The sequence below is a fragment of the Ursus americanus genome, chromosome 19 (genome assembly GCF_024610735.1).
Source record: "Ursus americanus isolate L20-20 chromosome 19, mUrsAme1.1.p, whole genome shotgun sequence".
NCBI classification, from domain to species: Eukaryota; Metazoa; Chordata; class Mammalia; order Carnivora; family Ursidae; genus Ursus; species Ursus americanus.
In genome coordinates, this window is record NC_142145.1 from 16,109,585 (window position 1) to 16,126,053 (window position 16,469).

The 16,469-nt window shown below is 49.6% G+C and overlaps 1 protein-coding gene across 1 annotated transcript in view; it reads right to left on the bottom strand.

The window, feature by feature from the left end:
* LOC123787560 (O-acyltransferase like protein-like) overlaps window positions 1-16,188 on the bottom strand; it is a gene marked incomplete at its 5' end in the record, with an annotated part of 47,311 nt that extends 31,123 nt beyond the window's left edge. Inside the window, 6 exons of the mRNA XM_045790383.2 lie at window positions 1,382-1,484; window positions 2,267-2,446; window positions 6,469-6,677; window positions 7,677-7,815; window positions 14,384-14,462; window positions 16,024-16,188. Of these exons, the coding sequence (XP_045646339.2) occupies window positions 1,382-1,484; window positions 2,267-2,446; window positions 6,469-6,677; window positions 7,677-7,815; window positions 14,384-14,462; window positions 16,024-16,188 (875 nt within the window). The remainder of the gene's footprint in view (window positions 1-1,381; window positions 1,485-2,266; window positions 2,447-6,468; window positions 6,678-7,676; window positions 7,816-14,383; window positions 14,463-16,023) is intronic.
* Between the last annotated feature and the right edge of the window lie 281 nt (window positions 16,189-16,469).

Here is a 16,469-nt window from a genome sequence, read left to right on the forward strand (position 1 = left end):
CCCAAAAGAGGGAGAGGCGGGTCTGCACAGTGACTGAGAACATGGACTCCAGGGTCTGACTGCCTGGGTTTGGATAGCGGGTCCACACCAGGACTGTCTCCCTCAGGCTCAGTGGTCTTGCCTTTAAAGTAGAGATTTGGTAGTCCAGCCATACAGTGGAATATCACTGGGTCACAAGAAGGAAGGAAGTACTGAATTGTGTCACAACGTGCGTGAGCCTGGGAAACAGCAAGGAGAAGAAGCCGGGTACGTAAAGGCCAGACGCCGTGTGGCCCATTGATACGAAATATCTAAAAGAGGTGAATCCACAGATTCAGAGAGCGGATTTCTAGGAATGGGGGGGTGGGGAGTGGGGAATAACTGCTTCACGGGTGTGACGTCTCCCTTGAAGTGCTGCCCATGTTCTGGAACTGGCTAGAAGCGGTTGGTTGCACAAACCTGGAAACGTACTAAATGCCACTGAACTGCTCACTTGAGGGGCTTAATTTATGTGCATTTCACCTTCGCCACCAAAAAAGAAGAAAATGGGGATTTTACCAGTGGCCCCTGTCGGGGGACATGGTGAGGATGAAGTGAGATGCTGCTACGGCTCTGAACACAGTGCCGCCGTTCATCCCACGATTAAGGCAACGCACTTCTCCGTAGTTCATTTACATAAAGAAAGCGTTACGAAATGTCACACCCTTTTCAGATGTGGTCACATTTCACTCCGGTGAGAACTGGCAACTTTATCACGGATTCGCATCAGTCCGTGGACCAGAATTTGAGAACCACTGAAATAAACAATTTTGATTCAGATAAAATCACCTTTTGTAAAAAAGAAAGAAAGAAAGAAAGAAAGAAAGAAAGAAAGAAAGAAGAAAGAAAGAAAGAAAGAAAGAAGAAAGATAGATAGAAAGAAAGAAAGAAAGAAAGAAAGAAAGAAAGAAAGAAAGAAAGAAAGAAAGAAAAATTTAGAGGGGTGCCTGGATGGCTCAGTTGGTTAAGCAACTGCCTTCGGCTCAGGTCATGATCCCGGGGTCCTGGGATCGAGCCCTGCATCGAGCCCTGCATCGAGCTCCCTGCTCAGTGGGGAGCCTGCTTCTCCTTTTGCCCCTCCCCTCTGCTCATGCTCTTTCTCACTCTCTCTCTCTCTCATAAATTAATAAAATCTTAAAAAATTTTTCGAGAGCCACCCTAACTCATTTAACAAACTGAAGATACAAAAGCGAGGAGCTGATGACAAGAGTACTACTTACAGTAGGACAGAAGCAAAGGCCAGGTGAGTAAATAAGTGTGAGCCATTCACTTTTTCTCACTAAAGTGGTGATGGCATCACACACACGTACATCTCCCCAGACAAACAGCAACATGTACAACAGCAGGGAAAACACCGTATTACCTGACCAGGAAGAATGTGTCAACCCCAAGATAGAACGGGCCGCTCCGAGAGTAAAGGTACAGTGGGTTTTTAAGCACTCTGGTTTTCCACTCGAGCACGTTATCTGCAACAAACCGGAAAACGATATCTTTTTGTTTCCCGGAAGAAAGTCATGTGATATATGTTTTCAGAACAAGCAAGAGAGACGCCTTCAACTTTCATAGCATCAGGAGGATCTCGTGCAGCCCCACAACTTGCGAGGGGACAGGAGCTTGGCATGAGAAGTGGTGACAGAGGCACTTAAAGGGCCTACCATGGCATGGTACCAAGGCTTTGAGCTGCTTCCTGCTCTCACAGGGCCCACGGCTCGGGGGCACGCAGCATCACCCCGCCACGGGCTGCTGCAGATCGCCTGGGATCTGTAGCAATCTGGCCCCTCCCCTCAACTCTGCCCCACGTGTTGGCCCCACTTATAAAGGGCTGCTCCTTCTGGCGGTGCTTCGGGAGCGAGGCAACAGACAGCGGGCCGGGAAACACTTTAACACCAGTGCACAATATTTATTTATGCTTGGCTATTTTTCCAGGTGAAAGAAACATCAGTTTCTGGATTCATCAATCATTACTAGAAGGAATCCAGCCCGTTGGACAAGGAGTATGCAATCCTCAGATACCGCTGTTCACCTGTTCGTCAGAGGCCTGACTCACACCCAGGAGGAGGTAAAGCAATTACCGGGCACTGGCCTGGGAAACTCACTGGGGGGCGGTCATGGCTGTGGCTCTAAGACAGGAGGAAGGCTGCTCGTGGGGAAGGCTGCAGCCTCCGCACCCCCTGACCCAACAGGCTCCCCGCACAGGAAAGCGTCTCTCTTCCTCGACTGCTCCTAGAGACTCATCGGTGCCTCTCACCCAAAGACAGCCATGCAGTCATCTGGCTGGTGTGCCCCGACATGATCCAGAGGAGACTCAGAACTCGGACGCCGTTCAGCACAGAGCACGAGCTTCCTGGCGTCTCTCTCGTCCAGAGGGCCGGCACGTTCTTCTGCCAAGAAAAGCATTTCAGAGCATGCTCCATGGCTCCTAGAAATCCTGGACAAGAGCACAGGTGTTACCGTCCACCCCGAAAGCCAGATCAGGCCGCACGCTGCCCCACAGACAAGAGTCAAAACACACACACCGGTGATCTTGGTTGTCACACAGACACTCCTTGGCTGTGACCCCGGACTGCTCAACCCAGTTCTCCACGGTCCCCTCTTGATCTATCTGTGCACCTTCGGATGGGGTCGCCCTCCCCCGTAAACCTTGACTTGCACTAACATGCTGGACCTGCAGTCGGCGCCCACACTGCCATGCACTTAATAAGCTGCCCCAGCCCACCCCCTGCCCCCAGCCCTGTTTTACAAAGGGGAGGGGGACTTAGACATCATTCACAAAGGACATGCTCCATAAAGCCAGCATTCCACTTGGAATGGCATTCCTTCTGTCCTCCCAAGAATGAACTACTTGCCAACAACATCCCTACCTGTCAAGTACAGGGATGATAACAGAGGGGCACACAGCACAGCAGCCAGGGGCGCTGGCCTTATAGTTAGCCGCTCCTGGCTCTGAACCTGGCTGTCCTCTGGTAGACGCTCTGTAACCTCTGGCAAGTGAGTCAACCTCTCTGTGCCTATGTCTCCACATCTACGAAATGGGAATCAAAGTAGATCTTGCAATTTTAGGATTATCACGAAGAACAAATGAGATGGCATCAGAGCTGCTGTGTTGACTAAGTTAAGTCCTATTGCTTTAATCCCTTCCACTTCACTTATTCTTCTAATTTTTAAAAAATTTTAATTGGACTCACTGAGATTAATTCCAAATAGCTGGAATTGTGAACCAGGAACCTACAAAGAAAGGCTCAAGCCATTCCAAGGGACTCCTGTTTTCTCTCGGATGTGGCTTGGTGCTTAAACATCGCAGGTGCAACGTGGCAGAATTGAGACTTATTTACAACTGAGATCTGGCTTATAACCAGCGGCTGGAAATCTAAATCAATTTCTTAAATGGGAAAATGTAATTGCCAAACTTTCTGAGGCTGCAGCTGTAAATACGAGGTTTTCCCCCGGGGTCAGTCTCCAATGGGCCTGCCTGAAGGCACGGAGCTCACCCTGTCAGACAGACAGATTTTCACTCACCAGCACTTGGCACGGCACGATCAGCCGTGTCCTAGCCCTGAGTCCCGGCTCCCCTCGGCTCCTGAGAAGCCACGTGCCACATGGAGAGATGCGGCCCCCGGCTCTGCCCAGGTCCCCCCACTCTTCCACCTCTCAGGACCTCTTCCCTCACTTTTAAGCTGAGCACGCTTTTTGGCCGGGCTCCTGGGAGCATTTGAGCCCGTTTGTCAAACATCTGGCCTGATGCCTACCTTGGCAAGTGAGTACTGAATATATTTTGCTACCATTTCATTTTTTTTCCATCTAAATTCTACTTGTGGGTGAACTTAACTAGTAGCAGCTTTCATACCATCAGAAAATAACTGGTCTATGGGGAGGACAGCCTCTCTGAGCCCCCTGTACTCATTTGTAAATGGAAAGGAGAAGCTGAAGGAGCACGAGAGGATCGGCTGAAATGACGCATGCGGTCAGTGGTTCTCCAAGTTCGGGGTCCCCAGTCCAGCATTTTCAGCATCGCCTAGGAACCTGTTAGAAAGGCACAGTCCCAGGCCCCACCCCAGACCTACTGACTCAGAATCTTTGAGGGTCAGGCCCAGCAACCTGGGCTGTGACAAGCCCTCCAGGCGCTTCTGATACTCACCGAAGTTAGAGAACCACGGGGGGGGGGGGGGTGACGGTGCTTTGGAAAATCTTGCGGCCCCTTTGGATTTTCTCAGTGATTATTACTGTGAGCCTGCTTCAAGCAACACACCACAGATGAAGAGCCTTGACTTCCAGGGGCTGAAATTCACACCTATTTAATTCATGGAAAATTCCTCAAACACAGGCTCGTATTTTTCTCATCTAAGTAGGAAAGGACAGGCTCATGTAACAGGAAACCGCTCTGAGCGAATGCAATGATTATGTGGAGGATAAAGATCCAGGAATCTGAAATACCCAATTTGGCTTTAAACTTCTAGAAGACACGGTAGTCTTATGTTGATTTGACTCGCTGCTGAGTATAAAAGTGGAGAGGAAAAAGATGTTGATCCTGGGGCTCTCTCCATCTCGACTTTTGTTTCCAACCATTCAGGATGTGATATTTTACTCTGATGGCATTAAATACAAAAAAATTGCTACAGCAACAGAACACGGAAACCGCCCCCCATATATCTTTTGAAGGCACACTCAAGCGTAGCTGCTGAAAAAGCTAACATAACCTTCATATCCCGATCATAGAGAGTCCTATTTTGGGCTAGAACCCTAACATTTTGGTGGCTCATTGCTGACACCATCCCAGGTGTGTCTGTCTAAAGCCCTGCGATCTGGTCTTAAAACGCCAGGCTCCACGGCTCAGCCCTCCCACTCATGCTAGGCAATAGAGAATTTTGGGGACTGTAGGCTCACCCTCAGTCTGATAACTAGAAGCACGTGGCAGGTGCCTGGAACCCAGCTGACCTCAGCAAGGTCAGTGTTAGTGAGAGGACTTGGCCAACTGAAGCTGCTCCCCTTCCCCCGCTCTGGCTTCAGGGTAGAGAATTAGGAAAAGAGCAACGAATCAGGAGGAGGACGGTTCACATTATCTCATTTAATTCCTTTGACAAATCCCATTGTATGCCCCCATTTTACGCATGTGGAGACCGAGTTTCCTAGAAGTCAAACAACCTGACCAAGGGCAGAGTTAGAAACCGAGGCAGGTTTGATCAACGATCGCTAAGCATGGGCTCTTTCTGCCATGCCCATGGAACCTTCCACGTGGCAGCTGGGGAGCCGAGTTCTTGAACCACGTCACATGAGGAGACACTGAGGGGCTCTGAGACTTGGGGGAGCCCATCATAATTGTCCCCAGTATCTGATGTGGTGGAATAGAAACAAGACTAAGTCGAAGGGCCAAACGAGGGCCTGTGAGTAGAAATTACAGAGCAGCAGGGACTGACTCCGTGCAGGGGCCTAACAATGAACGCTTCCCACGATGACAATGCGTGTTGAGGCACCGCCGGGCCAGCGGGCGCCTTCTGACTTGGGAGGGAGGGCAAGCATTCTCAGCTCTTCTGTCCCATTATTCTGACACACACAGGCTTTGTGTTGCTTTCCTTGCTGTTGGGAGTTTGTGGTGGTGTAACATTTGTTTTGGGGTTTGCCTGAAGATCCAAACAGGGTCGGATAAAATCATCACCGTGCCCTCCACAGTGGACCTAGTCCCCAAAGCTACCTGATCACGTACTCATAATCTTTTGGCCCATTCATTGAAATTGTGTCTTATTTTTATCCCCTTAGTCGGCAGAAGGGAAGGTCAATGATGTGCACCTGCTGGACACGATTGCCCACGTTCTACAGGTGTTTGCACAAGGATGCTATTCTTGTTTCAGAGTCTGCGTGTGTGTGTGTGTGTGTGTGTGTGTGTGTGGTCTTTGCCTTGCCATATGGGCGGGCGGAAATGAAGGAAACGCTCCTGATTTTTCACTGACACACAACACAAGGTGACCGACCGCAACTGCCATCCCGCTCTCCCTTCACGGAGGAGGTTATCCAGCTCGGGCTCAGCCGCCCTCCGCCAGCCTTTAACCAGCCGCGCTCTTACCCCCCGGCTTCGATCTGTACATAAATCCTTCACCTTAGCCATGCCAGGAGGGTTCTGTGAGTCATCTGCGTAGCCGTGACACTGAAAATAGACACTGGGGTCATGGAATTGTTCTCTAAAGGATTACTCCACTGAAACCCAAGCTCTGTTCTGACCGAGTCACTGGGTAGCACAAAGACACACTGGAGAATTGTACCCGAGAAAGAAAGCAGCGTTTTCAGCGACCTCGCCTCAACACCCTGATAGCGCACAAACACCGAATTGTAAAGAGCAGGGACCCAGCCTCACGCTGGCATTTACCAGCCGTGGGGCGTTCACCAGACTGGATTTATTTTCCAACTGCCACTCATCTAAGTCGCCTCTCGTGAATGGTCATAGTTTCTTAAAATGCCTACTTTTTCCTCTGCTCGGGGCTCCTGATAGCGAGAGATGGGCCGGGCAACCTGGTCTGCTGCTCGGTTCACTCCTCTGCGTCTCTCTCAAAGGCAGACTCCCGTCGGTGGCCGGAGGCGCGGCTGGCGCCCTGCCGTCGGACCCCCTCTCCCTGACTGCCACGTAGACAGTCCCGGCCAGGGGCAGGGAGACGCCCAGCAAGGTGAGGCACCTGCAGGGAAAAGACAGGTGTGACCAAGCCTCTCACACCAACGCCACGGGCACATCAGAGAAAACAGCCCAGTGAAAAACAAACCACTCAAGCCCCCGACTAAAATACAGATAAATACCTAACAGTTTTAAGGGGTGGGAGTGGCGTTCTCGAATAAACAATGAAAGCAATGATAAAGTCAAAGATGAATGGATTTCACTAAATTCCTTATTATAATTGTAAAAAAACAAAAAACAAAACAAAAAAAAACATAAACAAAAGCAACCCAAACACTGAGGAAGATACTTGTAGCTGATACGACTAAGGATTCGTATCTTTCATCTACATTACATAGTTTCAAAATCAGTAAGAACCCAACTCGCACACAGAGATGTAGAAACAGGAGTGAAAAGTAGGAATAGCAGAAAAAGTTGCGGGAAACAACTCCTTGTTACTAAGTTTTTTAAAATGTTCATTAAACCAATGTATGTAATCTATCAAACTAGTACTAGTTTTTATAAAGCTCGCCTTTGATGCGGGTGACAGGGTGCTACAGACATGGACATCTGGGGGGTGGCGGTTATATAAGTGAGGTTTTCAGGAAAGCCTCTTACCAACAATTCCAGCTACAGGCCAGCAATTCTATTAGTTTGTCCCGAGGACCAATGCATGATGCAAAGAAAAAGTAACAGGCGGGAATGCTGAGGGCTTTGTGGGAGAAGCCATGCCTCAGAGAGAAGAAATTCATCTTCAGAAGAACATGACAGGAACAGGACTATTTTGGGACAGGATACATTTCTCAGTGACTCTGAAACTCAGTCACATGTGGGTGTGGCCAGCCTTCCTCTTGGACACTTCCGAACGTTCTCATTTAAGGTACAGGGCGATCTCCCGTGGAGCATTGGCCAGACATCACTCAGGAATGAAAATTAAACGACTATGCACCGTTGGTGAGTGGAAGCTGATAACACAGCCCCGACATACACATCCCAACCCGGGACCTCAGATGCCCATACTCACAGACACATGGCAACAAAGGTGTCGAAGGGGAACATTCCAGCAGCGCATCTAGCCACACCCACGTCCGATGAGGAGGAATTCATTGTAAAGAGAGAGAGAGAAGGGGCCAAAAAGGAAGTATTTCTGAATCTTAAAATATCTACCAAGGGGAAAAAAGAGAGATTGTATTAATAATACTTTATTTTGCCATAAATATACTTTTCCAAGAGCTTTCATATCTATTATTTCAAAACAAAACTTTGACATTAAAAAGGGCAGCTGGCTTTTCATATATCTGATGTACAGATGGGGAAAATAAGGCACGAGGATGCTGAGATTCACGGAAGGAGGAACTCAGCCCCTCGCGGTGTGGACCGTGCTCTCCAGACTTCAAAGCCCGCCCAGACTCCCGCATCCTCTCCCGGCACAGCGCTGGGAAGGACAATCCTAAAAGGTGCCATTGATCTCAAATCTGTTTGCAAACAGGTTCCCCACAAGAGAGAGAGAGAAATGCAATGTGAGATGAAAAAATACAACGGAAGCCCACAGGCTGGGGAAAGGTGCAGTCTAAAATGGAAACTCAGAAGCACCGACTCAGGGCACAGCTAATGGTCATTGCAAGGAGTTAGTCGGGATATTAGTGGCAAGATGAGGGCCGTGGTCCTGAACTTTCGAGTGCCCCAGAATTACCTGGAGGGTTTCGCCACAGATTGCTCCCTGCTCCCCTTCCTGAGGGCTGATGCCGTAGGTCTGGGGCAGGGGGACCTGAGAATTCACACTTCTAACAAGAAACCAGGTGCTCGTGCTGTCAATCAGGACACACACTGAGAACCACAGGACCAGGGAGCTTCCAAAACTTCAGCAGACATTGGCGGACACAGTACGTTTTCATTAAATAGCAACGGCCATAATAAATACCAAAAAAATAAAATATTACGTGCCCATTAGGTATGAGACATATTTTGATCATTCTCTTTAATCCATCAACAACCTACAAGGAACTATTATTTACCTTATTCTACAGACCAGGACAATTCTCCTCGGATAAGTTCATGCCCTTAAGCAGAGTAGCTAAGAATACAGTTTCTGCAGTTTGAGGGCCTGCATCTACCCTTTATAATATGACCATGCACAAGGTACTTCATTGCTCCGTGCCTCAGTTTCCCCCTTGGTAAAATGGAGAAAACAGTTCCTTATACGGTTGTTGTGAGAACCAAATGCAGCGATAACTAGAAAACACTTAGCAAATGCCTGGTACAGCCAGAGCCCAATAAACATCACTGCCTGTCTTATCTCCGCTAAGTGGCAGGGATGGAACTCATTCAGGTCTGTATGAACCTGAAGAGTGTGGTCTTTTCAGTTCCTCACGCTGCCTCAGTTCACCACAACGCATTGCCTCGACTGGCATCACGAGGCTTGGGTTTGAGCCCGCTTGCTGTGTGACCCTGGGCAAGTTACTTCACCTCTCTGGGTCTCATTTCGTCCTCTGGCTAATGAGGAAGGGTGGGTTAGACACAATGTCTTCTAATGTCCCTTCTACCTCCAACACCCATTGTTCCCATGAGTGTGACCAGAGGGTGTCTGAAATGCCCCAGCTTGTCACTACGAGATTAATAACATGTGTTAATTGTGATTCTTAATTGTGATCTGTTAGCGGTGGAGACAGGAAGGAGTTGTCCCCGTGTCCTTAGCACTGGCTGAGGGCAGGGTGCTCCATTAAGTAGGTCCCCAAAGGGGACACGGCAGCAGTTTCCTCAGTATCCGATTCCATTTGCTCTGAATCAATGCCCCCCCACCCCCGCCAGCTACTGCCTGGTTCTACTTGAATTTACCAGATAAACTCTTCTCCTGAAGCAGAAGCGTACTGACCAGCTGCCATGTCCATCCTCGTTGGAATTTTAAAAGGAATCGACTGGCCTTCTGTTTAATCCAGGAACCACTCAGGAGCTTCTGGGCCGTGTGAACCAGGCCCTTCAGCCTGATGACTCCGGATGCCCTGAGAAAGTCAGCCTCCCAGACCTACAAGGCCAAGCCCAGCTGCGTCCCTGAGGGGACCTGCAGGCATCCTCGGAGACCACAGCAGCCAGAACCTTCCTTTGTCAGCCTTAATGGCACAGCATGTACTGGAGGCCACAGAGAAATCCAAAATCAAGATGTCAAAAAGCTTCGTAGTTTATCTACACTCTTACAAACCTTCTTTAAAAAATTTAATTTAGGGCCCTGAATGTAACGAGAAGTACAAGACAGCAGAATAAGGAACAGAATGGTAAAATGTACATCTGGGATTCCAGATTAAACCTTTCATCTTCCATGGTTTTTAAAAGGACGCTTTTCCTTAGGTCTGAATCTTCCTGTCTCAAGAAGCCCAGGCCTAACAGCAGCTGGAAAATGTTCCTAGTTGTCTCAAATGGTCTTCTTCCTGCATCTGAATCCTAGGGGAGCTGCCTCACAGGCCCCGAAGCTGATTGAAGCAAATTCCAACTGACTTCACCTCTGTCACCCCAGGGGAGTCCCTTCTGGGGGTCAGCGGTTGCCCCCAGATGAAGTCTGAAGTCAGTGTCCAGACCCTGAAGGACAGAGGAGGGTCTACACTGCCCCCGTGACCCCAAAGATACTCCAGGCTGCTGGATACTTAAACTTGTAAACCGCGGGATAGCTCTGGCCAAGCAAGAAGCCAGAACAATGCTCTGTGTGCGTGTGTGCGTGTGTGTGTGTGTGTGTGTGTGTATGTGTGTGTGTGTGTGTGTGTGTGTTGGGGGAGGTTAAACTTGGTTATACTGAAGTCATCATCAGCTTTGGCCTCCAGACGCTCAGGTCCATCCCCTCCATTCCCTCAGGGGTAAGAACACATTGTGGGGGGCTCAGCAGGACAGCCCCCTCCAGCTCCCGGCCCACCACTTTTCTCTTCCCACGTTCTCCCTGCTCCTATACCCCCCGAGGGCCTTACGTGCAGAGTGCAGACAACCTAAGCCCCACCTCCCTGACCCTCCCCGATAGTCCCCCCTTAGAGGGGGGCTGGCAGCCAGCTGGGCAGGGAATTCTGGGGTTCTGGTTACTCAGAGTGTGATTGGAAGAGAAGGGGAAGGTGGGCATGTCCCCCTGACCCCACAGACATCTCATCCCACGGGGAGGACACAGCCAGAGGAAGGCCGGAGGAGTGGTCCCTAAAGTGGGGTCCTAGGTCTGAGGGCTGCACTGCAGACACCACTGTCCCAGACCCCAGGGCGCCCACCCTCCTCTCAGGGCAATCACAGGACTCAGGGAGCCAGGCGTCCATCAGGAGAGGAAGAGAGTGAGTAGAACAGAACTGGGCCTTGGAGGTCCTCAAATCAAAGGGTCTCTGAGAAGAGACTCTTACAGACTGAATTGTGCCCCCTCACCCACCCATATTCCTATGTTGCAGCCCTAACCACCAGGACCTCAGACTGCGCCTGTATTTGGAGGTAGGGCCTCTGGAGAGGTGATTAAATGAAAATGAGGCCATCACAGATTCTGATCTGTGTCCAAAGGAAGTTTGGACACACACATGTAAGCACACACCCAGCGAGCAAGCCCAGGAGAGAGGCCTCGGGAGAGACCAGCCCTGCCACCACCGGGACCCGGACTTCCAGTAGCCAGGACTAGGAGGGGTGCATTTCTGTTGTTAAGCCCCCCAGTCTGTGGTATTTTGTTGGGGGCAGCCCTAGCCTCCTAACACAGAGACCCCCCAGATCGCGACGTGACGAGGCCGCACACAGGCCGGGAACCAGGCCAAGACTCTCGAATGGGGCTGCCTGAGGACGGTTGGGTTTGTGGGCTCGTGCGCCCTCACCAAACGACCGGACTCAATGTCCTCGGTCCCAGCAGCACCGTGGCCAAGCGCCAATACCTTGTGCTAAATCCTGCCGGAGCAAATAAATCCAGCTGGCGGCCCGTGCACATTCAGTCGAAGCGAAGTGTCTACACTGCCAGATTCTAGGTCTATGCAGGGGAACGGGAGACCTCTGTCTGATCTGTTTCCCCCCAGCATCTCGCCATGTGCCACCCGCAGCCCCTTCGCTAACCCGGGCCAGCTCAAGCCCCCTTACCGCCTCCAGCGTGGTTCTTCCCCCCAACCCCGCGGCCCCCCAGAGCCGTGGAAATCAGAAGACCTTGATTTCTACAACCAAACAAAGTATGCCTTGTGCCTCACACGTATTTGGAGAACCGCTTGCAAGAGCGTGTCCCCCTCTTGCTCCCGGATAGAATCCCCTGGAGCTGACAGGCTTCGGGGCCATTCTTCAGGGTGACCTAAAATACCGTCTCCTGGGCCGCTGTCCTCAGAAGACAACGAATAAAGTGTTTGCTGGCCTACTTGGCGGTTGCCTTTCTTTGGGTCCACACTCTCAACACCCCGGTGTCACATATTTTCATTCTCAAGAAGTGATGCCAAGTCAGGCGACTGAAATGTCGTAAGACCCTATGGCAGCCACGCGGGGCAGGTGTTTTGCCTGGAAGCAATACCTTCTGCCCTTCCCGGCATGGTCTTGCCTCTCTCTGCAGTCTTGGGCTCATTTCTTCTCGGCCTGTCTGCTACGGTCCCCACCCGTGAACTCCCTGCCCTGCTGCTCTGGGTGAGCGAGGCCACCGTTGCGGAGCTGTGCCCCCGCCTCCTGCACTTGCAAAGGGAAGAGCCAAGAAATCCTTTCCGGATAGAGCCCTTCTCTCCTGGGCAGAGAAGCTCCCAGCAGAAGCTGGTGAAAGGCCTCAGCAGCACAGACAAAGGTCCCCTCGCACATCCACCCCTGTGGGCTCTTCTTTTCCCAGGTCCTCAAAGACAATCATCAAGACATCTTTGTATTCATAATAGCCTCTCACCTTCTACTTTATTCTAATGTCAACTCTGGCTAATCAGCTTAGCATTAGCCAGCAAAACTAGGCTAATTGATAAATCTCCTAAATAATAATGAACATTAACTCAGACTTAGCGAGCCATTTATTCGCTTGAAATGCTAATCTCATAACAAATCTGCACATTCCTCTTCGTTGCTAGGATATTGATGGCCTCGCCAACCAGAATTGAAATTGAAATTTAATTCATAACAATTGGTTTTCTTTTTAACAGCACATAAAATATTTGCCTAGAGAGACAGATCCTGGACCCGAAGCTGTAGGGATAATCATAAATTCAGAGGACAGTGTCAGGTTATTGGAAACTAACCGCAATATCAACACTTAAAAGAAGATGTTTAATACGTGTGCGATATTGTGATATAATAAGAAATCTATATTTGGTCTTCAGCCCAGCTTCCTGGCACAGAGCCCGTAAAGCCCTTGGAATTTCCTGAGTGACAGGGGTAGGAGGAGTGTGTGCTCTTATTCACAATAAGCTTTCAACCAGACTGGAGTTTATGGGAACAAGACGACTCCAGGAGGAAGGGGCTGGTTGATGGAGGAACCGATCCTGTGATTAGAGGATTCGAACTTCCAGCCCCATCCCCCACCTCCGGGAGGGATGGAGATTGAGTCAATCACCGATGGCCCCAATGGCCGGTGATTTAATCAAATGCGCCTACATAATGGAACCTCCATGAAAACCCTACACAGAGGGGTTCGGAGAGCTTCCGAGTTGGTGAACACGTGGAGGTGCTGGGATGGGAGGGTCACCCTGAGAGGGTGAGGAAGCTCTGAGTCCCTTCCCAATAGCTCCCCTGTGCATCTCTTCCATTTGGCTCTTCCTTAACAATCAGCCAGGAATAGGAAAGTGTTTCTCTGTATTCTGTGAGCCATGAGAGCCAGTTATCAAACCTGAGGAAAATACCATGGGAACCCCTGATTTGTAGCCATGTCAGACAGCACCCACTACTTGGGATTGGTGTCTGAAGTGGGGGACAGTCTTGTGCCCTTAACCTATGGGGTGAGTACTCTTTCCAGACAGTTAGTGTCAGAACTGTGTAGCGTGAGGGGGAAATCCGCACATTTGGTGTCAGAAGTGTTCTGTCAGTAGAGAAACAGTATCTTCCCTTTAATGGGTCGCGTAAGTTCTTATTTGGATAACCGGAATAAATAACAAAAGACGCTAGCAGTAAGACTTCCGGCCTTTAAAACTCTTTCTTTGAACATTTTGAAAGAGTTAGAGGAAGCCAAACCAGTTTCCATGTGAACTGAAGTGTATTCATTCTGTAAGGCGAAGGTCCGAAGAGCCTGCTAGGCTGCAGAGTGTCGGAGCCACTCTGACCTTCGGGGTCCCCCCCTCCCCGTGCAGAGGAAGTGACTGAAATGTGGGGAGATTAAGTGATTTGCCCGGGATCACACAGCTGGGAGGTGACAACCAGGACCAAACGCGGGGCCCCTAGTGCTAAGCCTTGACAGCACATCGGCTGCCCCAATCCCAGCTCAGAAAGGCTCTGTGGACGTGGCAGCTGACAGATTTCCACACACGGGCCCCAGCAGAAAGCACTCGCAGTACAGAAATCGGACACAGCCCGCCGCCTCTCTTCAGGCCTACCCGGGCCACTGTGGGTGACGGAAGATTGTTCACATCTTACGTTTGATTGTGTGAAGATTCAGCCCTTACCTTCTCTTTATTCTTTCCCCTCCTTCCTACCTACTCCCCTCCTATCCTACCCTCTCCATTCCCAAATCCCCCAAATGCCACTATTCTCCATGTGTTAGACTTATCAGGATGAAAAGGTTGGTTCATTCCTGAAGGAATGGCCTTTCTTGACTCCAAGAAGGAAATAGTTTCCCTGGGTATCTTTCGGACCTACCCAACTGAGACATCACAGTCACATCCTCTTCGGCGCAAGAGTCAGGGACACACACGCCCACGCTGTATTCGGCTCCATCCTGAAAAACACAATGCCACAACGTTCTTTCATTTTAGCGTTCACAGCATACGTGCGCCATCGTTTCTAAGGCTTTGTGCTGCCCGAGATTAAGAAAGTTAGGCCAGGGGAGAGAAAGGTTTGGAAAGATGTTTGCTGATGTCTTTGGAGATGGCTGCCCCATTACGGAGTGGTTCAAGTTAACTTTACAGAAGATCGGATGCTGTCATTTTAAATCAAAGTATGCAGCCGATCATTTACAAAGCCGCCACCAGTGTGGGATCTGTCCCCGTGCACCTGTCCCCCACAGTACTAAGATTTGACAGTCCTGTGATTTTCAACAGAACTGCCAAGTGGTGATTTCTTAGTGACAGGACACAACATCTCAAGTAAAGATTTTATTCAAAGATTTTATTCATGGGGCGCCTGGGTGGCTCAGTCGGTTAAAGCGGCTGCCTTTGGCTTGGGTTATGATCCCAGGGTCATGGGATCGAGCCCCGCATCAGGCTCCCTGCTCAGGAGGGAGTCTGCTTCTCCCTCTGCCTCCCACCCCCTCCCCCACCCCCGCTCGTGTTCTCTCTCGCTCACTCTCTCTCAAATAAATAAAACTTTTAAAAAGATTTTATTCATCAATCAAGCCCATGCTTAGAATGCCTGTCCCAATAAAGAAAAGATCAAATCATAAATAAAAATTTCCAGAATGCTGCTTCTAAACATGTATCGTACATGATTGTGTAGGCCTGACCTTTTGCTCTGATATCAAAACCATTAATCTGCTTCAAAAATAAGATATGACGTTTGTACACACGGATTAAACCCTCAAGCAATCATTATCATAACCCTCGGTGGGACAAGCGGAGTTGGGTGATAATTTCTCTAGCTCCAATAGTTAACCATTGCAAGACCATTTTATAGCATTAGAATTAGAGAGCTTGGATTTCTTATTGCTATTTTATATGACTGTTTTTAGCCAACCTGTTATTTTCTGTTAATGTGGTGTGACATCATAAAGTCTATTTTTGTATTTAACAGGAGGCCGTGTTTTTCCTGGTTTTATTTTCCAGCAGCAAAAGAGCTAACATGCTTTGAAGATAGTGAGCCCTGTGACCTCAGTCAGATGCAGTGATGTTCATAGAAGTCCGGGCCCATCTGCTAAGATAGCCTCAAATTCCAATCTGGGAGCTCTGTTTCTGGGACAGGGTTACAGGTAATGGGAAGTCCACCCTCCTTCTGGTATTTCAGAAACAGATGGTGACTCAGGAGTTAATGCCCAGAAACACTGGCTGGGACTTGACCTTGGATTCCACATGAAGGTTGTTCAGAAGGCCTGCCCCATACGATGGAGCGGGGGGAATATCTGAAGGCCTAGGAGGTTCGGGGACAACTGCCTCCTGTCATGTCCCACACTTAAAACAGGCAAGTGGGGCTGTTTGCAATTTAGTTTTAATGTTTTGCCAAACATCTTAAGAGTTTTGGTTTTTTGTTTTTTTTTTCAAGAGAAACAATCGACGGAGTTATATGAGGTTCCCCATCATGAAGTTCGGTTGTGCTCGGAGAGCATGAGTGCAGATCCCCACGCTCACCTGCACGATGCGAAGCTTGCAGTACTGTCCTCGGAAACTCCCCGACGGAGCACGCGTGGAGAGGCACTCGCTGTAAGATCCCAGCCTGTCCACGTTTCCGTGGAGAACGTTGCTCCCAAGCTTCCCGACGGAGTCATACACTGAATTCCAAAGCAAAAGAAGTAGGTAAGGTTAGGGTCTTTGCGTTATTTTGAAATGAATTTATGGGCACTCAGTTCCACCTCGTAAAGCCATCAATCTGAAATGTTGGAAAACAGAAGAGAGACAGAGGCATTCCGATGCCACTCCGCGAGCCTCCGTCTTGTATCCACAGCCCGTCTACACTGCGGGAGAACAATGCCGTCTGTTCTCAGGTCGGCGGCATGGTCTGCTGCTGGAAAAAAAAAATTAGGAATATGAATTCTTTTAAGTAGTACTTGGTTTGAGGGAGTAAAAAGATGTAGCTA